The sequence below is a fragment of the Zosterops lateralis genome (genome assembly GCF_965231275.1).
Source record: "Zosterops lateralis genome assembly, chromosome: Z".
NCBI lineage: Eukaryota > Metazoa > Chordata > Aves > Passeriformes > Zosteropidae > Zosterops > Zosterops lateralis.
This window is the reverse complement of record NC_139800.1, coordinates 81,222,595-81,247,695: the sequence shown is the minus strand read 5'-3', so window position 1 is coordinate 81,247,695 and position 25,101 is coordinate 81,222,595. Positions and strand designations below refer to the sequence as shown.

Genomic DNA, 25,101 nt, shown 5'->3' with positions numbered 1-25,101 from the left:
GGTTTGTCCCGAGCCATCCCAGAGACATCAGAGAACCAGCAGAGGGACACGGGACTGTGTTGAGTTTTCCCTGAGCCCCGTACCAGCTATTTTAACCTCAGTTCTCACTTGAAATGTGCACCAGAGCATCAAAGCCCAAAGAGAAACACTGAGAGTGCCTAGAAATCAAATTTTTGCTATTTTGAAATAATTTCAGAGCTTTTGTCTTGAGCTCCAACACCAAATCCAACGTGGCAGTGCTGGTTTGGCACCTCCAGGCCAGGCAGGCTGAAGATTGTGGTTGGACCAGTGGCCACCCAAAGTGACCCAGGGCACAGCTGGATGTTCACAGCCCCCTTCCCTTCCCTTCCCTTCCCTTCCCTTCCCTTCCCTTCCCTTCCCTTCCCTTCCCTTCCCTTCCCTTCCCTTCCCTTCCCTTCCCTTCCCTTCCCTTCCCTTCCCTTCCCTTCCCTTCCCTTCCCTTCCCTTCCCTTCCCTCCAAATCCTGCTGGATCTGATTTGAGCTGGATTTTCGAAGGGGAAAAACAACATTGTCACCACTGTGTCCATGAAAACCCCTGTGCAGGTGCAGGGGTGGTTTGGTGCTCCAGGTGTCCAAAATGCAGGAGTCTGCAGACTCTGGATTTCTGGTTTAGTTGTACAGCTCCATGTCTGGGGGTGTAATTTAAAGAAAATTTGTCTGCATCATTTTCACAGTTTTGGGGAAACCTGGAATGTGGGGAAGGGCTGGGGGTGAGGGTGAGCCCTGAGCCAGCACTTCCCCCAAGACCATGACAGCTCAGAGCCACTCAGCAGAGCTGCCCAAGGATGTTCCATCCCTCTGGATTTGGGGATGGCTTTGGGAGGGTCTGCACAGACTCTGAAGGCTGTTCTGATGTCACATCCATCCTGTGGCACAGCTCTGAGCTGGGGCCACTGCTGGGCTCTGTTCAAAACCAAATGAATTTGGGCAGCCGCGTGGATTGGTTTTCTTATTTTCTGTGTATTTCTAAACAATCAGTACAAATTCCAGTCCACTAATTAAAGAGAAAATCTAGATTATTTAAAGGGAAACCAGGTTTTTGTCAGCAACCTGCCCTGGCCTTTCCTCTGTCCATCAGTGTGACTACAAAAAATAACTGCTTTAACATCAGGGACGACAGCAGCGAAGATTAATTAAAAGTATTTCTGCAAGATTCCCTTGAAAATAAATCCTCATTTGCTCTCTTGCCCTGCATCTTCACCAGAAAGGTTCCCATTTCCATTTCTCCTCTGGCATTAGGAAGCACAAGTGTTAAGTGATGTGTGGATATGCAGGCAGTGGGAGCAGACCAAGAATTTGCAGCTCCTAAAAGGAAGGATTTTCACATTGGATTTTCACCTTAGAAGGGTTTTTACTTTTAGCCCAAGCTTAAAAAGAAGTTGCTCCTGGGTGTTTGGCAGCAGCTTTGCTGGAGAAGTCAGTAATCAGGTATTTAAATAATGCCCTTTCCCCTTTGCCAGTTTTTCCTGCTTAAAAAGAGTTGCTATGGGAATTCCAACTTGCCATAGGATTAGAATTTGACTACAAATCAAGAAACAAAGGGAACTGGATGAAAAGTCCTTTTTATCTGAATACACATCTTCAGCAGTGATCACTTGTAATCAAAATTCCTCCCCTGATTTCCTGCTGGAGACACCAGGCTGGATGCAGGACAAGCAGAGCTCACGTAAGTGATTTTCTGGTCGCTATGGAACTGGGAATAAACAGACTTTTTCTCAGGATGGTCTCCAAAACACCACTGGGGCTTGCTGGCTAACACACAGTTCAGCTCCTGAATTACTTGCAACCCTTTGTGTTTCAATTTATCCTGGATTTCCTTAGATAAAATGTTGATTTCCATGTGGGGATGGAGCTTCCTTCCTTTTTCAGGATCAGGAATCTGCACTTGCCACCAGCTTTTTTTTTCTTTCTGAGGAATTAAGTGGCAGCCTCTGAGCCCACTTGTTTTTAGCCAATGCAGAATGTTGGGATGCTGAGCTCCAGTGTTACAAAAAGACCTGAGCAGGTGGAGGTTTGGGAAGAACAAAATTATGAAAAAATAGTGAAATAAGTGAGGTGGGAGGAGTTTTTTTCACTGGTGTGAGGCTGCAGTTGGGCTCTGCTGTTCTCTGCAGAGCAAGATGTGACCTTGAGCTGCCCAATCTGCCTGGATGTGATAAACCCCCCTTAGGTCTGGCTTAGAGGGTGTTACAAACCTGAGCCACAGCTTTCACCAGCTCCAGGGTGTGCCTACAGGCTGCTCTCAGAGCCCAAAAATGAGCTGAATTCTTCCTGGGAATGCATCCCTCAAACTGGGACAGGCTCAGCTCATCCAGTGTGTGTCCCTGACCCAGACAGACACCAGGTTCTGGCTCTGGGCTTTATCCAGAGCTTATTGCAAAAAGGAAAAAGAAAAAAAAAAAAAAAAAAAAAAAAAAAAAAAAAAAAAAAAAAAAAAAAGGGGAGGAAACAAAAGAAAGTAAAAATATGCTTGATATGTTTTCCTAAGAGAGTGCTGTGGAATAGGATCTTTCACTTCAAACCCTGCAAGGAAAGGAAGTAAATCTGATCTCTGCTCCTTGCCTAGAGCCCTTAGGTTGCTTTCTGGAGCAGTCAAGTGAGACAAAGCCAGGAAAAACAGATCCTGTTGAAGCCATTGGGCTCCCTGTGCTCCAGCTGCAAGTGCCTGTTCAGCCTCAGCAGAGGAGATTTTCCTTCTGGAGCTGTGAAACTGAGCTGGTTTGATGAGAAAGTGCTTTAAAACTCCCATGTTATCCATTTCCCCCCTGAAATACTGAGCAGAAGAGCAAAGAGAAAGAGCAGCCCAGGAGAGGTGTGAAAATCCTGCCTCTGGAAAAGTCCCTGTTTGCTCCGAGCCCGTGTGGTGCTGACTGGGATTTCCTGTTTGGAGCAGGGAGAGAGCTCTGGGAGGGATCTCTGTTACCAGCTAAAGGTCATCTGTAAGGATGAGACAGCACTCAAGGAGCTCTGCAGGAACCAGGGAGAGTGCACAGGCTGCTGCTTCCATGGTGGGAAGCATTAGGCACATCCATAGGGAGCAGAGGATGTGCTCCCCTTACAGGATCCCAGGATGGCTGGGGATTAATGGGGCCTTAAAACCCACCCCATTCCATGGGCAGGGACACCTTCCACAGCCCAGGCTGCTCCAAGGCCTGTCCAACTTGGCTCCTGTATCTCATCCAGGGAGCACCTTTGGCTGGGATTGGGGTTTTAGCAGCTCCTATTTCCCAAACAACTCCTGTCAGAGTGGAAACTCTTGGATTCTCCCTTACTGCAGCCAGAGATGTAAAGATTGCACAGAGCTGCTTCTGAGAGCTCCCACATGTGAGATGAGATCCTGAACTCAGGAGTAATTCCAGCTCTTGTCCACCCCACACACCACAGGTTTCTCTGCCTAGTCAGGATTTTTTCCATCTCTCTGCAATTTGGATCCACTTGTAGTGTTCCCCTTGTACAAAAATGTCCTTTTTGAGCCGTGGTACTTCAGTGTGTCCTTTTCTGTGAGTGTTCCCATGGCTGCCTGTCCTGCAGCACATTTTTCCAGGGCCAGGCTCCATGGAATCCCTGCCAACTCTAATCTGCAGCTCAAGTGACTTGGCACCCAATTCCCATAAAGCCCCTTGGCATCCTACACCTCCATACACATCCCAGATACTCGTATTTATCTTTCCTCGATTAGGGCTTCTCTGTTGGGGGAGTTTCTGCAGATGTTTCTTTATTTAAACTGTGCTGGATAAAAGGAAGGAAGGAGACAGAGACCCCTGAGGAAGAAGGAGATGTTTCACAGCATCCTTTACCCTGCAGCAACTCCAATGCCAGGAAAACCTGTCCATTTCTCATAATTCTTTTTGTCTAATTTGTTCTCTCCTCCTACTCCCCCACCAAAAAAACACCCCAAACAGGAATTCCCTGCTTCTTTCCTTCCTAATTAAATCTGCCTATAACCAAGGAGGTCTATCCATGTGGTCAAATGATGGTTGGATCAGCTCAGCAGGAAATTTGGTAAGAAAATACAGCTTCAGCAGCTTAGCAGGGTTTATTTTTAGGGCCCGTGTGCTCGTTGAACTCCGAGATGCAAAGTGCCAGACTCCCATTGTTGTCAGATGGCTCCTGTCCCACCAGGCTGGGTCAAACCTGGGAGAGGGGGAATGGCTTTGGCAACGAGCTGGGCTTTTTTTCCCTCCTCCAGCCTCAGATGTTGATGATAAAACCTCCGGTTTAAGACAATAAAGCTTGTTTGCAGAGCAAGTTCCTGGCTTTTTTTAATTATAAAAAGTCCTGTTTGTAATCAAAACCCCATTGCAGTGTTTGGAAAGCACCTGAGGTTTTGGGGCTGGGGGGCTCCTGCAGATGTTGGGGCTGCTCTGCTTGAGGCTGGCCAGGTGTGAGCCAAGCCCTGAATGGAAACAACAGGGCTGTGTGAGCTCAGCACTGTTCCCTGGCCAGAAATCCCTGGATTTATTAAACCTGGAGCTGTGCTGAGGCAGGATCAGGTTCAGGTGTGAGCTGCTGGGCTCCTGGCCAGCTTGGCAAGGGGAGGTGACCCCTGTGGAAGATTCAGGTCCGTGAGTTATTTGGGGAAATTTATGATCTGATTCTGACACATGGCCTCCCTCCTCTCCCTCAGCCTTCCTCCTTCCAAATCATGGAATTGTTTAGGTTGGAAAAGACATCTGAGATCGAGTCCAACCTTTAACCCAGCACTGCCAAGAGCACGACCATAAACCATGGCCCCAAATCCTCACTTTCCTCTGCAGGACAAGCTACTTCTTCTAGAATTCCATGGATTAGTTCCTGGAGATGCACATGGAGTTATCTTGGACTCCTTCCTGCTTCCCTTTCTGCCCTTCTGGCTCTCCCAGCACTGCAGTTGGAGACAGGCTGGGATACAGCAAGGATGTGCTTCCAGGCCATCGTCCATAGGGATGGGAAAACCATACGGCATTTCTGGTGAAGTTTTGGTTACAAACAAATGCATGTGTGATTTAAAATCCCTAAATACCCAAAATGCTCTGCAGTTTCAACACCAGTCCCAGTCTGGCTCAAGGCTGTGGCAAGTCAAGGACTTCTCAGGAGTTCAGGCACTTATTCTCACTGATGAACAGAGGTTATCCTGATGTTTTTCCCCTCTTTGCCTTGTGACTGATCCCCACAACCTGCCCTGCTTTGTTCAACAGGAATCCAGAGGTAACTGTCCCTCCTCAACTGGTGGCTCCCAATAATTAAAGGATGTTTTTAGCAGTATTTTTCATTTCTTTCCCAAGAGCAGGGTGCTCTATCTGCAGAAAGAACTCTGCTGTTGTGAGAGCTGGAGTGCAAACTCAAACAGGTTCAGCTAATTAAATAAAAATTAGGGAGTAAGAGGTGAAATCATGTGGGAATCACCTTTAATTCTGGTTTAAACCACAGTTGTTTAAGGATGAGGTGGCTTTGAAGGGCTGTGGTGCCTGCCAGGGGGTTTCAATGTTCAGGAGTTGTATTTAAGACTTCATGTGGAAATAAAAGTCCACCTTCACCACCCCCCTGCTGTTTGTTCTGGAGAGGAGCTCTGTGAGGCTGCACAGTTGGCTTAAAAGTTCCCTTTGTCCTCCCTCCATGGACACCTCCCCTGTGCCAGCACAGGGATGGATGGGACAAAGCTGTTTCCTGGTTAAAAGGTCCAGGATAAAAATAAACCTCATTCGGGGGGAGGTGGTGGAAATCAGAGTTCTATTTAATTTTAATTTATTTTGCAGGCATCTGGGTGACCGTGTCCCCTCCCGAGTTAGTGTTGTAGAACTCAGGTCAATGGGGGAGCCACAGGGGGATGTGGAGAGGAGGAAAGGAAGCAGCCTCCCAAATCAATGTCATTGTCCTCCCCCCCTCAAAAAAGAGGGACAAATGTCTTGTGAGATTTAGAAAGTATCAATGAAGGAGTTGTTTTTAAAGGGGGAATTGTAGGATAAATATTTGGGAAGGAGTGGCTGTGGCAGGACAGTTTTACAGGAATCTTCCCATCCTCAATCCTTCCTGTGATCCTTCACTGCTCTGCCAGTTTGGAATGTTGAGGTAATAGATGGGGAAAGACAGGAATCTGAACTGCCAGAAAGTCACTTTTATGCCTAAATTACGACAAATTTCCCCAGTATTTTCCTTTCCCTTGGACAGGGATGGTTCCATCATCCATGTCATGTCTCACAAGTGGGAATGGGGTTGGAAAATGCCAGATTATTCTCCTGGGTAACCCTGAGGGAAGAAGCTTTTCAAATGAAGTAATTTGCAATGCAAAACCTGGAGGTGAGTGGAGGAATTTCAGTGGGATCCTTTGGGCCCCCGTCTGTGGCCTCCAGCTGCCCCTGTGCCAGGGGGAAAACGGCAACCCCAAACCAGAAAGAGAAAATTCCTCCTCCAGGTATTCCAGGATGTGATTGTTGGACTTAGGACTGAAATTTGTCCTTTCATAAACCTGAACCTTCTCCCTGCCCAAACCTGAGAATGAAGAAAGGTCTCAAATCTCTTCCCGGACCTGTCAAGTAGTTCCAGGTCTGGCTCAATCCTGGTTTTGAGGGGAGTTTTTGTCATGGGTTCTGCAGTTGTGTGAGCAAATCTCAGCTCCACTGTTACCTTGAGCTCTGAGTGATGCTGATCATGTTATAAATAACAAAATATTCCCTGGAGCTGCACCATCAACACCTGGCCTTGCTGGATTATGGGCTGGGTTTATACCAGACCTTATTTTGGGGAGCTTTCCTTAGTCCAGGCTTCCCATGTGTAATGGGCAGTCACAGAGCAGCCAGAATTTATCATGTTTATAATTCCACCATGCTACTAGTCAAACAGGTTAATTTTTTTTTCTTTGTGTGACCTATGTAAAATTTGTAAATTATTTCCCAAGACTATCTGTGCAGCAGGAGATCTGAGACACCTCTTTCACAGCACTTTCCTCAGCTCCCTGATGCAGCTAATATTGATTTAACACATAAAATAACACCACCCCTGGGGGATCAACTGCTAATTCAGTATCTATCATGAGGTTCTCAGACTCCCTGAGTAAGATTTCAACCCTCCCTGGTGCTGAGAGGGCTTTTATTCCATGGCACTTCCAGGGATAACACATGAGAACAGCTTTGGAAGCATCACAGCCCTTCCAGCGGTCAAAAGACATTTTTAATGTTAATTTTATTCTGCTAGCAATATGTCATCCTGTGCAGGAAAGATGGGAACTTGGGAAAATATAAATTAAAATAGGTTCAGTGCAACTGCTTTGTTTTTTCCTGTGTGTTGTGGTCTTAGAAGTGATCTAGGGAATTAGTTCCAAGAAAGTGTTCCATGACTGCAGAGGTGATTTGGGTTAATGATGGGAGAAATTGGGGTGAGATTTGTACAAACCAAGAAAAAGGAGTGACCAGTTTCCATGCTGAGGGTTTCCAGGAAAATCTCAGTGTGTGCTGGATGTACTCAGGATTTGACAGGGCTACAGAGAAGGCAAAATTTAAATATTATTCCAACTAACATTGTGTGTTTATGTAAGTCAGGGTAAAAATGAGCACACTCACACCTTCTGTTTTTCCGGAAAAAACTTTCCTTTTTTTCATTATCCACACACATCCACAGAGATACAGAAAAGAGCAAACAGTGCAAAACATGGGCGTTGGTCACTTCTATACAATATTTACATTGCTCAAATCCCTCAGGCAAGGAAAAGCCAACCCAGGGTTTTCTTAGGAACTGGACCGTTTTCTTGGAAAACATATGCCAAGTGATCCCCAAAAGAAACCACCCCACTCCCTGCTTGTCCCAGTGGTTTAGGGGTGTGAATGTCCTGGTGTTCTGCATGGAAATTAAGTTTAAGGATTAAAATCAAAAACAGCCAGCAGTGTTAAATGTTAGTTTTAAGTGAAGTGATGTTTTTCCAGAGGAAGAAAAGTGGAGCAGCTCCATGTTCTGCTGTGGATTTTAAGCCCTATAAAACATGCACATTTTATAGGGCTTAAAATCACTGTCTTAAATCATGGAATGGTTTGGTTTGGAAATGGCCTTAAAGACCATGGGCAGGGACACCTCTCACTATCTCAGGTTGCTCCAAGCCCCATCCAACCTGGCCTTGGACACTTCCAGGGATTCCACATCAGGCAGAAAAAACTTTTAAACATACCCAGATCCTGACAGAACAAACAGGAAAGGGAGAATATTCCCATGGTTGGAATCTGTACCCAGAGAAAAGGAGCTTTGACCACCTCCTGTGGGAAGCAAAGATGTTTTGAGTAGATCTTCCTCATTTGCTTGAACCTCCCACAAACCTAATTTTCTCCAAGTGGCATCTCCATGGCACAGAATTTCAGGGAGATACAGGAGATATGTACAAATATCACAACAGGATGAGAGGGAATGGCCTCGATTTATGCTAGGGGAGGTTTAGATTGGATGTCAGGAAAAATTCTTTCACAGAAAGGATTGAAACAGCAAAGTGGTGGAGTGTCCATCCTTGGAAGTGCTCAGAAAATGTGTGGATGTGGCACTTGGGGACATGGGTTTGTGTTGAGCATGATGGGGCTGGGCTGATGGTTGGACTTGATGATCTCAGAGGTCTTTCCAACCTTAATTCCATGATTCTAGAGGTGATTTATGGTCCTTGGAGTGTCAGAGGGCACACATACAGCTCAGACCCAGCCTGGGCTCTGGGGTCAGCATTCAGAAATAAAGATTACAGCTTTCCTGGAATTACAGGGGAAACAAGGCTTGGGCTGCTAATCCATGCAGAACAACTCTGCCTCTTTCTTCAATTAATGCTGAGCACCAAAACCTGCTTAGTGAAGTGAGGGCTGCTTTGTTCCTGTCTCCAAATCCTGCCCCAAGAGCTCTTTGGACACACAAAGCTTTGGGGTCACCCCGTGCTGAGGGCTCCCTGTGGCCAGCAGGTCACACCAAAGGACACTTTCACAGGACAATTTCCTGCCTGTGGACACCAAACCTTCCCACTGGGAAGGGCATGGGATGTCCTGGGGTTGTAGCTCTGTAGGGACACAGCTTTTGAGAAGGTTATCAGAGGTGCTGTATCTCTCTGGCACAGGGAAATTGCCTCTGGGGCATCCATGTATTTCTGCTGGGTTGGGAGCAGACCCTCCCTCCCTCATCCACACAGAACTTCAGAGAGAACAAAAAACTTCCCAGGGTTAGTTTTAAGAGGATTTCAAGGCTGGATCAATGCAGGGTAGGAGAAGCAGAACCCAGCTGGCTGATGTGCATGTGCAGCACAGGAAATTTCCATCCCTCTGCCTCATCCAAGAGCTAATCCGTGACTTTTATATATGACTCATGCTGCCTCTTTGCCCTGGTGGTTGGTAGGTGTGACTCTGGCTAGTTTGCACCGATTGAGCAAAGCTGGTGGAGATTTTCACAAGATTTACCCAAGATTTACAAGAGTTGACACCTTTCACCCATTGCGTGGCCCGTGGTGGCACCAAGAGAAGCTTCCCTGGGACTGTAGAACAAAGCCCTGCTTCCCCCTGTGGTGACAGCCTGGATTGGCACAGAATTTCAGCAGGTGTGGACACCCCAGAATGGGGCTGGGCTGGGCAGAGCGCTCAGGAGCCTTTGGGAGCTGCAGCTTTTCTAGCTGGGTTGCAAAGCTAGTGAATGAATGTTGTGAGAGGACTGGGGAATGGGAACAGGGAGCTGGCTGGCAGCAAGGAAATCCATGATTAATGTTTGTTTAGGATTTCTGGGTCCTGTCTGAGCTTCAGCTAATGGCAGTTACTTTTAATTAATTTGATTTTGTTTTTAAACTTGAAGTGGTGGCACTGTCTTTGCTGACAGCAGCCCTTTGCCAGGGGGAGGAACACTCAGCTGCCCCTCAGCCAGGAAAACTGGGAATCCACTTTTCTGCCACCCTCTTCTCCCAGCTTGGCTTTGCTGACATCTGAAAAATGACTTTTCCTCTCTCTGAATGCATAATTGCTTATTTATCCACAAACCATGGAGTGTGTACTCAGTGTACCTGACCTAGAAAAAAAACAGATTAGTCAAGACCTGTCCCAGCAGATGTGAGTGTCAGTCATCATGTGATCGCCATATAATTTATGAGGTCTTAAATTACAAAATAATGGATCTTTTCAGTTGGCATTTTGGCACAGGATGATAGGATTACATTTTATGTGAGAATATCCACCACAGCCCTTGCCCCATAAAACTGCAAACAGAAATTTGTAAGCATTGGCACTGTTTTGGCTCCCAAAAAGACACCCATTATGCTGGGATTACAGGCAGGCCATGGATGTGGAGCCTGGAGCTTGTCCAGTCCCAGGCAGTTCTTTCCCTCCTCTCTTTTACCCTTTCCTTCAGAAGCCCAGACAGTGGTTTCTAGCCTGAGTTTTTCTTTCTTCCCTTGGATTTAACCAGAAGATGGTCTGTGGAGCATATCCAAAGCAAAAGGTGTCTCAGGACTCTGGAGATGAGAGATCCTGCAGCCACCAGACACGAGAACAGCCCTGTCCCACAAAGCTCCCACACCCCACTCTGGGATCTCTTCTTGCTTTGCAAGTGTAAAGCAGCAGCTTTAAAATAAGGTTTCCAAGCCGGCAGTTGGATGTTTCCTGCTGAGAACAAGCTGAGTGTAAACAGGATTCTCATCTCTGTAAATCTGAATTAATCAGGGGTTTGCCTCAGAGGAGAGCATTTTCTTATGTTCCAAATATTTTTCTTGCAAATAGGAACTTGTGTCTTTAGACACAGAGTGGGATTCTTGGGGCTGTCCTGTGCAGGGCCAGGAGTTGGATTTCCATGATCCTTGTGGGTCACCTCCAGATCAGGATATTCTATGGCTCTAAATGCACCCTCAAGTTTTTCAGTGAATCCTTCTCAGTCTCATTCCCTCTCTCTCCCACCTCTAGAAATGAAACTTGCTGGTGAATTCTTTCTGCTCTTTTTCCTTCCCTCTGTCATCCCTAAAAATGCAGCTTGTGTCTCATTAAGTCCAGTTCCTGGCAGGGTTTTGGGATGTGGTGCCCCGTTTCTCACAGAGTTTGGGGTTTGTCAGAGCTGTTGATGGTTCCCTGAACTTCCTCTCTGCCATGGGATGAAGGATTTGCTCCATGGGGAGAACTCTGCCTGTAGGGAACCCTGGCAAATCCCTCACTTTGCCTTTTGATCTGAAGTTACAGGAACAACTTCTCTGAAATACACACATTTCATGGCAAGGCTTGAGATGGGCTGATCAGCCAAAGGAAATACGGATTTTAAAATTCCCTGTGAAGAGTTTGGGTCCAGCAGAAAGGGGGCACAAGCAGGAAAAGGGACAGAGCACTGCCTGACACCACCGCTGGTTAAATGGCAAATATTGCTCCTTCCTAAAGCCCGGCTCATCCCTTGGGCTGGAGGCAAAACTTCCCCAGCTGCTGACAAATCCCTGGTCAGTGCCTGTCCCTTATCCTACATCAACCTCATTCCACCAACTTTTTCCAATGATCTCTCCCTGTTTTCACATTTTTCTGCTCCAAAGTGCAGTTGTCTGAGGGTTTAATGTCCGGAACAGCCTCTCAGGTCAGTTCTGTGTGTAAGCTTCCAGTAAAGATTGCTGTAACTCAGAGCTGAAATAGAATATTTTGGCTGCTCTCATGCTCTCTGTGTATAATGAGTTGATCATATGCTTTTCTCCAATAAGTGACATTTTAGAGCTAAAATAGAATAATTTTTGGGGTCTCTCAACCTTGGTTAGCCACTGACTTCTTTATTCAAAGTGAATGCAGTGCTAAATAAATATTCCCTTGGAAGCATTAACATTTTACAGCTGAATTCTTCTCACATTTAAACCTCTCTTGCTTTAAATGATCAAATTTGAGGTGCACTCATGTCTCATGAGGCTTCATGAGAGACTTAAAACAGAGTTGAGTGGAAAACATCTGTTCAATTAATAATTTGTCTCTTTTTTGGTAATATAGTCCTAGAAGTAGCTTTGCCATAGTAATGTAGATTGCTGAGCTAACAAGTTGTAACTTTATATCTTTTCAAATTAAATTGCTCTCCTCATTTCTGTGTCTTACACTTAAGAATGAACCAGCCTGGGAAGGGCTGTAGAGCTTCAAACATGAGCCAAGACCTGGAGAAAGGAACCAGGTGGTAAAATGCAACACATACAAATAATTAATTTTCCATATATTTCTGTAATCTATAAAAGGAAAGGTAATAAATTAATTGGAAAACAAGACAATATTGCTGTAACCAGCTAAGAAAAGAGTGCAGCAAACTGGTTTTTGAGTTACTTTGAGGCCCTAAAAACCCATTAAACAATCCCAGATCATCCCATAATTGGGTGTTCTGACACCACTTGTCCATATTTCAGTGGGATCAGCACTCCTGGGCCTTCAGCTGCCTCAGCTTCCATAGGGGAGCTTTGCCCTTGGAAGAACTCTGGGGTTTCAGGCCCTTCTCCAGCTGACTTTACAGTCCAGCCCTTCCCAGAAACAGTCATATCATCCCCTGGGATATAAAAGCCCAGGTGCAGCAGATCATTAATGAGCTCTTTATTCATCCCCTAGATGTGGCATTAAAAATAAACAAATAAATTAAATGACAGCTTAATCTGATAAAAATGAAACTTCATATTTCAAAACTGTAGTAATAATTATTTTTTTCTTAATATCTTTTCTGTCACCAAGCAACTCTTTTGCTTAATTGCTAAACGATTATTTACACTCCAAACCGCTCCATAAATTCCAGTCTCTAGGACAACCAGGCTCTACACTCTGGCAGTGGAGTAAGGAAAAGCCACAAGCTTTTATTATGCCTTTGTAAGCAAACATACATATTGTGGGAAGTTACTGAGTTAACATATGAGGATGAGGGTGCACCTCCAGAAAGCGGAAAAATATTGGCAGGAATCTCTAAGGAAATGAAATTTTCTATTTCCCAACAGGTCCCATGTCAACTGCTGAGGGGGGAAAATGCCAAATGTTGGCATCTTCTGGTTAAAGAAGCTGTTCTGTTCCCTCCTGAGTTGATGCATGTGCTGTAGCCTATCCACAATCTCCAAAGGGAGATCCATTGGGATTTTCACCCTTCGTGTTCACCTGTGGAATGTGATGGGACCATCTCAGTGCGAGGATCTGTCATCCCCCAGCAGCTTTTCTTCATTAACCCCACGTGTGAATCCCCATTTTCTAGAACTGCTCTTTGCCACGTGGTGTTAGTCAGGAGTTAATGGGGGATAACTCCCTGTGTAAACATCTCCCTAGAAATGGGATTCAGATGTGGGATCTCCTCCATTGGTGATGGCCTGGTCACTGATCTCATCCTGCGGCGCCGGCAGCGCCGTCTTGGTGAGCGGCATCTCTGTCTTGAAAAGAGAATCCATTTTGATCTGGGTTTTGATGTTGAAGGACTTCTGGAAGGACTCGGAGGTGAAGTAGTAGATGAAGGGGTCAAAGCAGCAGTTGAGGGTGGCGATGCACAAGGTGATGGGATACATGGTCCTGGCAAACCTCTCCAGGGAGCAGTTGGCGATGGCCTGGGAGCGCACGAGCGCGTACAGGAACAGGATGGAGTTGTAGGGGACAAAGCACACGACGAAGATGGCCACGTGCACGATGATCATCTTCAGCACTTTCTCCTTGTTCGTCCCAATCTGGGACAGGGTAGCCGGCTTCCGCAAAGTCCGGAGAACCAGCGAGGAGCACGTGAGGTTGAGCAGCAGAGGGATGATGAACCCCACCACCTCGATAAATATGGTGATCTTGGACAGGTAGGTTTTCCAGATCCTTTTGGAGAACCCTTCGAAGCAGGTCGTGCTGGTGTTGGACACGTTGGTCGTGGAGAAGAGTGAGGCTGAAATCCCTCCGCTGAGCACCAGGATCCAGACGCCGGCACAGACGACGGCGGAATTCCTCCTGGTGCGGATGGTGCGGGAGCGGAAGGGATAAACGATGGCCAGGAAGCGATCCACGCTGATGCAGGTGAGGAACAGCATGCTCCCGTAGATGTTGGTGAGGAACGCCGTGCCCGAGATCTTGCACAGGGTGTCCCCAAAGGGCCAGTGCCTGTTGAAGTTGTAGAAGATCTTGAAGGGCAAGGTGAACACAAAGAGCAAGTCCGAGACCGCCAGGTTGGTCATGAAAATGGCCGTCTCGCTCCGCATCTTCATCCGGAAGAGGAAAACGAAGAGGGAGGCGCAGTTTGTGATCAAGCCAAGGATGAAGACCACGCTGTACACGGCTCCATACAGGTTGTACTTGAAGGAATCGTCTGTCAGGCAGGTATGGTTGTTGCTGTGGTTTCCCATGCCAAGTCTGGGATGGGCTTCCAAAGGCCTTCAAAGTCTACTTCAGGGGCATCCATAAAATAAGGCAGGGAGCTCGTCCCTTCCCGAAGGAATGCATTCCAGGGAGGTGGCTGGACTCCTTCCTACCGCATCTCCCTCGTGGATCCTTTCATCCTAAAGGAGAGAGAGAGAACTGCCATCAGTCTTGAGCCAGTCCCCCAGAGCTGCTGTGGAAGAGAAATTCCCAAATTTTACAGCAAATTAATGGATGCGCGAACAAGAGCAGGAATTAGTTTTCAAGAGAATCTTTACAAATTCCACTGTTATTGGGGGGTTTTACGTTTGAAGACAGAATTTACTGAATTTGGCCTTTCCTTTGCTTCCATCACTCCCTCATCCTGCTGTTTGAAGGAGAGTGATTGCTCTGAGCAACCTGGTCTGTGGAAGGTGTCCCTGTCCATGGCAGGGGTTGGAACAAGAGGGGCCTCAAGGTTACTTCCAACCCAAACCATTCCATGATAATTCCAACTTTCACCTTGGAAAGGTTTTTCTTTAAAATCTGAGATAGAATTGCCTCAGTATTTTTGGGAATAAATTTAACAGAATGAAACCTCTGAAATTTTCTCCTAAACCTGTAAGTGGAGGAAAAAAGCTGGAAGTTGTAGTGTTTGCTTTAAAATGTGCACAAAGGCAAGTTTTATGGATTTTCAACCTCTGTTTGATGCAAAAGTATTTTAAAAATCTCCAAATCAATGAGAATAAAGGGCTGCTTTGCCTTTTTTTCTAAAAAAGCATCCTCGCACATGTTTTCCAAAGTGGAAAACTGTTTACCTCAGAAATGTTTATCAAAACACTTCCCAAAACCATGTTTGCCTTTCCCCCCCCCCCTGCTTAAAAATGTCTGCAAATATGGTATTACTTCCAAAAGGAATTTTTTTGCAAGTGTAAAACTTTCCCAAGAAAGATTTCTCTAAGCTGTACCAACAGCTGCTTTTCATTCCCACTCTTTGTCGAGGTTTGGAATGTGAAATTTGGGAAATTGGACTACACTCTTGTAAGACTTTGTCCCAACTCAGCAAGCTTTGGAGACATGTGCAGTTGAAGTGAGCATGTTTTTACTTGGACATAGGTGCTTCCTGAACTCTGCAGATCACCTCTCCTGGCTGTTTTAAGTATTTTTAATTCTTGTGAGTCCCAATTTTTAATCCCTTGGAAAGTCTCCTTGTTGGAGCAAGGAGGGTTTGTGAGCTAGATCATGAGCTCAGCACTTCTTGGAAATGTGGAGCAAAGTTGGGTCACGAAAGGAAAGACCTTTCCCTTACAAACTCCAGCCAACTAAATATGAACTAGTTTGGAATCTCCTTGTAATCTAAGAAATTTAGGAGCTACAATCGGGAGTAATTTGGAGGCAAAACCCTTGTGAAGAGTGGGATCCTTTCCAGAGTGATCCCCTGACAGAGGAGTTTCAGCTCTAAACCTGTTACTGAGCTCTGCTGAAGGTTGCAATGGCAACATATAAACAAATAAAACGGAAAACAAAGCATGGAGTCGAGATAATTGGGGATGCAAATGATCAAAATCATATGTTTTGCATATGTTTTCCTCCTGGGAGTTCTCGCATGCAAGCTGTCAGCCTTGCTGGTAAAATGGCAAGTGTTGGGAAAACTGGGGTAGACACAACTTTGCCAGGTGGAAGGAGCAAGTTCCTCCCCTGGGAATGCCTGGAGAACCACAGGCTTCCCAAAAACAGGTGCTGTGACCCTGGGAGCAGGCAGCACATCATCTTTGCACCAGGCAAAATAGCAGGAAAGGAGGATGCCCAGATCTCCCTTCCCAGATGACTTCATCCTTTGGACATCAGATAAGATGCACTGGAACTTGGACCTCACTCCTGTGGAGGTGGTTTTTTTCCTACTAAATTAACGGTTAAATGAGCTTTATTGGGAATCAAGCTAAAAAAATTATATCAAATATTTAAATTTATGAGTTGGACAGGAATAAAATCTCAAATGTAGGATTGAGCTCACTTTCTTTGGATCTGTGGTGGAAGGAAAAAAATAAAGGTCTTGCCTCAAAGTCCAAATGCCTTTAAACAAGAGTCAAGTTGGATTGGAAAGCTCACATGAGTTCCAACAGGAATAGCTGAGCCTTGGCTTGACCTCCAGCCTAAAGCATTGAATCCTTGGCTTGGAGCTCCCTCCCAGTGCAGACACTCCCTGCTATCTCCATCAGGAGAGTTTGTCTTTATGCTGCAATGTGACTCCCTGGGTGTGTGAACCCCAGGTCTGCCACACTCTCCTGGTCCAGGATTCACTCTGGGACCTGCTGGGGAGATCCCAGAGGGATTGGGTGTCCTTTGTAACCTCACACAGCCTGGGAGCCTCATGGAAACCCCACTTTCCAGCCTGGCCTGGATTTTGGCAGTTCCTCAAGATCCAAGTTTGAGAAGTGTCCTTGGAACTCTCACTCTTGCTCCTGACCAAGTGATCATTGCTAGCAGCTTCACCCAGACACTCCTCACAGCAGAAAAAAAGATTCTCCATCACCTGACTCTTTTCTCCCCGCTCTGCTCCAGACAGCCCCAAGGTCAAATCCCGTTTTTTCCAGTGTCTAATCTCTGGGAATTGCCTGCCAGCAATTGTCTAGTTAACTTATGGGCTTTAAAATACAGCCTGGCTTGTTTACCTATGGAACCCTGAGGTGTTTAAACAAGCTGACATGTGGCTTTGAAACCCAGCCATGTGCTTTAAATTCTGTAGGATGAGTCCACAGATTGAGTTTCCTGAGTGTAAAATTCCCTTTCCTTCCTTTCCACTATGGACTAAAGCAGTGGGATGCTCTTCATGGGCACCATGGGCACCGCTGCTATTGCCTTGCTGGGAAAAAGCAAAGCATTACATTTTAAAAAATAAACACAAGATGACAGAGTAGGGTTTTTTTATATATTTCAGACAGGGTAAAGATTTAAATCCTATATTTAAACTAGGATTTAGTTCAGGTCAGGATTCAGTCAGGAGGAGAGGAATGTAACAGAATAAACCTCCTGTTTACTGTGATAAAATTCAGAATATTCTCTCTCCTAGCAGGGATCATACCAGCAAACCTCCAGCAGCCAATCCTCACAAAACCCTGTTATTCAGAGTGAAGTTCAGCAGAGTAGCTCCAGGCTTTGCTCTTTTATAACAGAAATATCCCATCCTCCATGGACTGAAAAGAGAGGAAAACTTAGTGTTACTTCCTATGGTGCCTTGAGTATCCTGTTTACAATTCCTGCATTTCCTCCTCCCAGCAGCCCAAGACACCTCCAAACTGCCCGACTGCAGCTCCATCCAGAGCAATTGTTTGTTAGAGAAGAAATTACTGCAGGGAAAAAAGCAAGTTTAAAACCAGCCCCTGTCATTCCATTATCCCATTCTTCCTGCTCCACACTGATCCCATTCTCCACATGAGCAGCAAACTGAGGTCAGGAAAACCAGCATGAAGTTTGGGGATGGCATTTTTGGCATCACCACATTTTCTTTTAGTCATGTGAGACATCAGATGAGTGGAACTTTATCAGTCTGGACGTGAAGGGACACCCTGTGTGTTCATTTAAACAGCTGAACTCTGGGTTTGGGAGGTCTGGCACTGGCCCTGATGGGAAAACCTCCCAAAGCTGAAGGAGCATCATGGTGTGTACTCAGGTTATCTCTTGAGTCTTGAGAAACAACCAAAGCTGAAGGAGCATCATGGTGTGTACTCAGGTTATCTCTTGAGTCTTGAGAAACAAAGGTTTATAGGTAGAGAAGCCAAAACCTGCAAGACAGTGGAGTTTGGGGAGGTTTCTCTGGGTTTTGTCCCAGGTTATGGCACCACTCCTTCTGTTTTAATGGGGTCTCAGCCCCCAACCTTGGAAACAAATAAAGATTTTCATGGAGCACAGCAAGAGTTTTATTTCTGCCTTCTCCTGACAAGAATTCCATTCACTCCAGGGTTTGCAGCTCCCTGCTCCTCACCCCATTGCTACAACCCCTGTAAGTCACTCAACTTACTCCCACTACGGAGCCCAGGGTTACAGCTTTACAGCAAACTCAGCTCTGCAGCTTCTTGGGGTTTATTTCCTTCCTCTGCTCCACTTTAATTAGGCAGAAGGCTCAAATAAGGGGTTTGTGGGGAGATTTTTGCAGAGATATAATTCTGTGCAAGTCTGTAGGACTTGGGGTTTTCCAGACTGGTGACTATGGTGACTATAGATAAAATAAGATTAAACTAAAATTGTTTGAAGAGATAAAATCAAAATTACTATATATATATATTAAAAAAAAAAAAAAAAAAAAAACACAAACAAACAAACAAAAAAAAACCCTTTTCTGCTTGAAAAATTAAACATCTCAGTTCCTGCAATGTAATTTCCACTTACTTCTACTTTCTTTTTTCAATAAATTTGGTTTTGGTCACGGATAACTCTGCGAGTGTGAACTGGCAGCAGCTTTAAGGACAAACCTCTAGTTTGGGGCAATCTGGTGGCTGGTTTTTCCCTGTTGGAGGCTCCCAGGGCAGGAGCAGATGCTGCACAGTGATGATACCTCCGTTTTCCCAGTGCCACAGTGTGGGTTTATGGAAAGCTGGACCAGCTGGAGTAGGTGATGCTGGATCTAGCTTCTCCAGAGAAAGGTGTAGGGATGGGGAAATAGCTTGAGGCACCTATTTTGGGGTTGCCTCAGCTCGCCGAGTGTCTGTGAGTGCTCCATCCTCCCCGGAGCTCCTCGCAGATTCCAGTAACCTTCGCCTGTTTTCTTCCCCGGTGCTTTAGGAGCAAGGAAAGGCCGGGATTAGAGGGTGGGAAGTGGAGCAGCTGCCTGTAAACAAAGCTCCATTGACGATCCCGAAGCGCTGGGAAGGAGAAACGCTTTAATCTCTTTCATTTCCTAATCCTAAGTGATGTATTGGAGAACAGTGGGAAAGCAGCAGACAGAAGTGGGACTTTGAAGTCCACGGAGGTTTGTGGGGCTTCAAAGGGCCATTCTTGCCCGGTTTATCGGAGTGAATGCCCGGCCGGTATGCCGGGGAAAAGGGGACGTTTGCGGGTGATTAGCCTAAAAAACGGGGCAGGAAGGCTCTTATTCATGGCTTTGACACTTATTGTGCTCAGTGCCGCCGGAGCTGACACTGCCCAGCCCTGGCCGCGGGGGCCAACATCCTCTCCTGTACCTGTGGGAAGGTGGGCTTGGGTCGGGTTTCTTCAGTCAGGGTTCAGCAGCAGCTTTCAAACCCTCTGTGGGGGGAAAAACCCCAAAACATGGGGCCAACTGAGGAGACATCGCCCCTCGCTGAGCCGGGAGTGAGCCCGAGGATGCGCCGGGATGAGGACAGGACGGGCTGCTCCTGCCCCCTGGCTGAGCTGGCTTTGGCTCCTGGGGACCCTCACACCCCTCCAGCTTCAACAGCTCCTTTCCCTAGTGCACCAACTGCAGCAGGACCCCGATTGGATTCTCCAGGATGGAGCAGGGAAAGGAAACCTGCGCCTCCCATCCCGAATCCCAAAGGCGCTCTCCTTTTCTCTCCCCTTGTGTGTTTTCTTGTTGTTTTTGTTTTTAATTGCTCGGCACCGCCGTTGTCTCCTCACTGTCCTCTGAGGCTCACAAAGCATTTCCTGCTCGTGGTGCCTTCTCTGGGCTGTATCTGTTTTGGATTGAGCTAATTAAAATGTTTCCTTCAGAAGAGAATCGCGGGCCGCCTTACCCCACATCCAGCCACTGATCCTCGGGGCATGACTCTCCTTTTGTTTGCGCTGAGAATGTCTCTCTCCATTTACATCACCCTTTAACCCTTGGCGTGCTCTGCCCTTCCCCATCCCCGGCAGCCTCCGGAGGGGCTGGGCCGCAGCCAGGAAACGATGGAATTCACCCCAAACTTCTCGGCGAGGTTTGCATTATTTAACACTTGTACGAGCGGCTTATGCGCGGCCTTTGGCGCTGGAGGAGTGCGGGAATGCCGCTTGTTTGGAGCCCCAGGTCCCGCACTGAGGGGGGATTGTTGGATAATACCAGTGCTGGGATTCAATAGAGAAGATTTTAGATGCAAAGAAAAGCTGATGAAGTGCTGAAAAGCAAAGTTGCCCCTGTCTGACCAGGTTGTTTTCACCCAGGAATAATGTTTGTGGTAGAGGTTGCTGTGCCCTTGATGTAGCTCTGGTTCATTACAAAGTGTGGCTGAGAAAAAAAGCACAACATAAAAAATAAGAGACTCCTGTTTCCCCGAGCCACTGGGGACTCCAACAACAGGCCTGGGTTTATTTGCTCACAGTTCCAAAAGGTTCCCAGTCAGCAGCCTGCCCAACAAGCTGCCTTTCTTTGCTTTCCCTGACACAATTTCCAGTGGTTCCTTGGCCTTTCCTTGGTTTTTTGGCTCCTTGTTGCCTTCCCTCAGCTCCTCTGAGCCACATGGAGCCCTCCTGTCACCCCATCCTCATCCTCTCGGGATGGATCCTCTGCACTCCCTGTGCTGAAATGGGAGAGCAGAAATTTCTCCTCCAATTATCCAGAAATTATGCACTTTTTTTTCCAAGAAGGTGCCAGCACAGCAGCACAAAAATCAACTTCACCTTGGCAAGATGGCCTGGCTGGACACAAATCCGTGTTTGGGACCTTGAGGGATCTGTGCCCTGCATTTATTTACTGCAGGGGGTTGATCTAATAGGGATTTATTATCTTAAATGGCTTTACCCTGGGGGGAAAATGGGAAATTTTGAGGACTGTAGAATTCCAGGATCATTTGGGTTGGAAGGGAACTTAAAGCTCATCCTGTTCCATCCCTGCCATGGGCAGAGACACCTTTCACCTCCAAGCCTTGTCCAACCTTGCTTTCTCTGTAAAGTGTTAAAATAACTAACAAATGACTCCACAATGCAGAAATATCCAGTCTCAGCTAGCCAGCAATGCTTCTGCAGTGAATCTTTAGAAATCAAGATTTCTAATGATGAGATGAGGGCAAGGCAATGACATTTTGGCATCATGCAAAGGCTGGATGCTGCTAAACACGGTTATATCCATCTGTGAAACACATGCTGGGGAGGAAGAAGATGAGTTGTCTGCAGGTCTAAGAAAGGAATATGGGAATGTGATTAGAGGAAAAGAAGAGGTCTGTTGTGGCTGTGTATTTCCAGCATCTCAGGGTCTCACAGCCTGATGAGCTCATGTTTTGAGCAGAGAAAGGATCTGCTCTGCTGCCAGAACACACCTTTGTCTCAGGGCTCAGGGACTGATGAATGTCCCTCAATTTCACTTGCCAAGCCAAAGAGATCTTCCCTTTTTTCTACCAACCAGACCCACTACAAACAATCCAGCAAATTTTCCTGCAGCCAGGGTCAGCTCAGGCTGGTCTGGCCCTGGAGCAGGGTGGATCTTTACCCCTTTTATGGGGCTGAACTGGGAGCTGGTGCAGGAGGAAGCCTTGCAGAGCCACTGTCTGCTCTGGGAATAAAGAGCTCCTCTTTTCAGGGAGAGAATTTCCCTTCTGTGGAAAGTGGTGGCTCCCCTTCCCAGGGACTAAATCAGATCCTTATTTAGGGAGGAGGAGCAACGTGTGGAGGAGCAGAGTGAGGCTCTGCACGCACGCCTGACCTGGAAAGACCTGCTGAGGATGTCTGAGTGCTCCAGGAGCCATCCCCACCCAGCCCAGCCTGCGGGGACGGCTCCCTGCCGGCTCCTTTGGGATCCTGGAGCACCGGGCAGGCTGGGAACACCACTCCAGCCACACAGCCCTGACCAGTAACACTCAGACATTGGGAAACAGAGCCCCAAATCCCAAATATGCTCTAAGCAGGGTGAGGGACAGCTGACACGGATGGATCATGGACATGGCATCCACCCAGATGGCTCCAAGTGCCACAATGACAGAATCCCAAATTGCTTTGCCACATCCCTCCCAACAGTGCACCCTGTCCCCAGGATGTAGCCTGAGCTCTGGATAAAACTGCTTTAATTCCTGCTCTTGTGCTCCAGCCATGAGGTCACCGCTGGAGGACTGATCCATCTTCCAGCTGGGAGAGCATCCTGTCCCTGCCCAGGGAATGTTTCCATCCCTGCTCCTCAGCAACCCCAGGTGTAGCTTTGCAGTTCTGTGCCTCATTGCAAGGCCCTAGATGAAAGTGAGTGGGGAACTGGGGCATTTGTTGTGTTTGTCTGTGCAGAGCTGAGCTCCTGACCCTGGAGTATGGAAGACATCGATTTTTATCGGTTGAGGAGGATTCTCACTTTTAGCCTCAAAGGATTCCAGTGAGATGTTTGTTCAGCCTCCTCTCCCACTCCCTTCCTCCCTCCTATATGTTTCAGGACTCTCTTTTATAATGCAGAGGCTTTGAACCCCCCAAAGTATCACGGTTTCCTGCCTGTTTTGTTTTTAGGGAATGCTCCTACGGGCAAGAAGATGGAAAAGTACTACAAGAGGGGAATGTCCTTATCACCGAGCTGTGAACTTTGCACTTCCCATCCTCTGGATTTGACTGTTCTGTTCCTATAGGGCAGCAATACAAAAACCACACACAATTGCCTCCCCTCAAACAATGATTTGGGAATGTCATTAAAAACCTCCAAACTTTTCCTGCAAATTTTTTTTCCTCTCTCTTTTTTTTCCTCTCTCTTTTTTTCCTCTCTCTTTTTTTCCTCTCTCTTTTTTTCCTCTCTCTTTTTAACAGCCGAATCTTTAAATGATGTTGTTCATCCTTCATTTTACTTCAGACACTCGTTTTTTTAGAGCTATCTTTGAATTTTTCTCATTGAATTTTGCAGTTTTAAAGCAGGAGATCTAAGCCATGAATGGAAGCCGAAGTGATAAATCAACATGTTAAGGTTTTAGGTATAATATTTATAACTTAATTCCTAATTTTTTTTGTATAGTTTGTGGGAACCCGCCCTCCATTAAACGAAGGCAAATGCCACATTTATATCCAACCCATTTTAAGCCTAAAGTGTCTTTAAGACAATGACTTCAAGTACAAAAGGAAGCTGTAACTAAGAGATCTTTTTCACAAACACACAACAACACAACAAACAACAGGACAGGAAAGCCCTAAACTCGTCACCTGCAGTGCCACAACAAGAATCTCGATGGGGATGGGGAATCACGGTGGGCGTTAGAACCATTTCCATGCAATCTGGAGGAGCAGCTCACACTTTGGGAATTACTTTCCCAAAACTTGGAGCCCATCTTCCTCCCTCTTTAGGCAGCCCCAGCCATGGCAGGGCTGGAGCAGAAGGGGAGTTGCCAGAGCAGGGAAAACACGGCTGATCTCCCGTGAAACCCGGCTGGATTCACCCCCACATCCATCCCAGCTTCCAGAGCCCCCACCCGGAGCTGCCATGAAACCCGGCCGCTTCTCCTGCCTCGGGAAAGGGGGGAGACTCACCGGGACCGCCACCATCCCCACGGCTCGGCGCTTCCAGGGGATCCCCCCCTGACAGCCCGCAGCGATCCTTTGTGTCCCGGGGACGCGAGCCGCGCTATTCCCAGGCGGAAAAAGAAAAAAAAAAATCCCACTTTGTCCAAGTTCAGCCGCTCATCCCCAAACTCCGCGCTGGGTGGCGGCTCCCGGCCTTTGTTCCGAGCGGGATCGGGGCTGCTGCCGCCGTGTCTTGGGAAAACGGGAGGCAAGAATGGGCCCAATGTCTGGGCAGGGGCTGCGGGCAGGGGGAACTCCTGGGGGTCTCCATAGGAAACGCTTTCCATTGGGCAGGGATGTGTTATTGGCCCGCCCCGCCCCGGGTCTCCGCCGGGTCCCTCTGGCGGGGCTCTATCCATGGATTCCCTTCCAGAGCCTCTCCCAGCTCGGAATTAGCAGCTTTAAGGGACAGCCCGACAATGAGCGGCGCGGATTTCCTGAGCAATCAGCCGGGGGACTCAGCCCGATGGGAGCGAGCGGGGGAAAAAAGCTCCTCAAAGCTCCGATTTTCCTTCCCGCCGCCGTAATTGTTTTGCCTTCCAATTAAAAAAAGAAAAAAGAAAAAAGTGAGGAGCAGAGGGGGGGAGCTGAGAATCGGGAAAGCGCTGGGTAAGATTAGGAAGCTGCAAAGTTGAAAATAAAATATCAAATGTCTCCCCAAGGCAGAGTTAGAAAGGCGCTGTTTGTTAGGCTGGGGAGGGGGGGTTGTTGTTTTGTTTTAAATCTTCTCAGAGGAGCTGACTGGAACAGTCCGAGCTCTTGCCCTGAAAGCGCTGTGTTCCTGCTGGAAAACCGGTCATCTTCCCTTTTCCAGGGCCGTAATCACAAATACCAGGGAAGCGTGGCCGCGTCCGCCGGGAGCTGCCCCGGAGCCGCGCGGTGAATCCGCCCTCTGCCTAAAAACTGCTTCTTTTCCCCTCTTACCTCCGATACCGGCCCTTCAGGTGGGGACGAGGCTGTCCTGGCAGCAGCAGCGGGGCGGCGGATGGTTCATGTTATCCCCTTGCAGCCCTCTCTGCCCGCACAGGGCTGGAGCGCCGGGGCTGCCCTAGAGCCCAGCCTCCCCCCTAGCGCGTCTCGCTCGCATTGTGTTTGTCTCTCCTCTTCCTCCGCTCTCCTTGGCTCTTACCACAGCCAGCCAAGGCCAGTAAACAGCTCATTGTGGAGCCGGGAGGGATGTAATTCCTCGGGCTTGCGGCCACCGCGGCGGAGTCGCCTCTGCAGCGCGCCCCGGCTGCTGCCACGGGCTTTTTATCCCTCCATGCAAATAACTTCCTGAATATCTCATGTATCAGCCCCGGCAGCTCCGGGTGCCCAGCCTCAGCCTCCCCGAGCTCTGGGGTTTAACGGAGCGCAAGAAGCAGGAGCGCGGGTTGGGGGCGAGAGCGGCGGCGGTGCAGATGTTTCCTGCCCCCGGTGGGAGAAGGAAAG

The 25,101-nt window shown here is 47.5% G+C and overlaps 1 protein-coding gene across 3 annotated transcripts; it reads right to left on the bottom strand.

The window, feature by feature from the left end:
• Window positions 1–8,897: 8,897 nt before the first annotated feature.
• On the bottom strand, window positions 8,898–24,873 carry LOC310922652 (lysophosphatidic acid receptor 4-like). Of its 3 annotated transcripts, XM_083883356.1 has the most exons (3): window positions 24,595–24,873; window positions 23,638–23,731; window positions 8,898–14,426 (listed from the first exon to the last, which is right to left on the bottom strand). In XM_083883356.1, exon 3 carries the CDS (start codon window positions 14,271–14,273, stop codon window positions 13,227–13,229), a length of 1,047 nt encoding a protein of 348 aa, XP_083739482.1. In that variant the 5' UTR covers window positions 14,274–14,426; window positions 23,638–23,731; window positions 24,595–24,873; the 3' UTR covers window positions 8,898–13,226. The 3 variants fall into 3 exon arrangements, with proteins under 3 accessions (XP_083739482.1, XP_083739481.1, XP_083739483.1); XM_083883355.1 differs by lacking the exon at window positions 23,638–23,731; XM_083883357.1 differs by lacking the exons at window positions 23,638–23,731; window positions 24,595–24,873 and adding an exon at window positions 17,348–17,442.
• Between the last annotated feature and the right edge of the window lie 228 nt (window positions 24,874–25,101).

Bases quoted from the DNA above. Each gene is read 5' to 3' on its own strand.
- LOC310922652 (XM_083883356.1), bottom strand. From the start codon at position 14,273: ATGGGAAACCACAGCAACAACCATACCTGCCTGACAGACGATTCCTTC.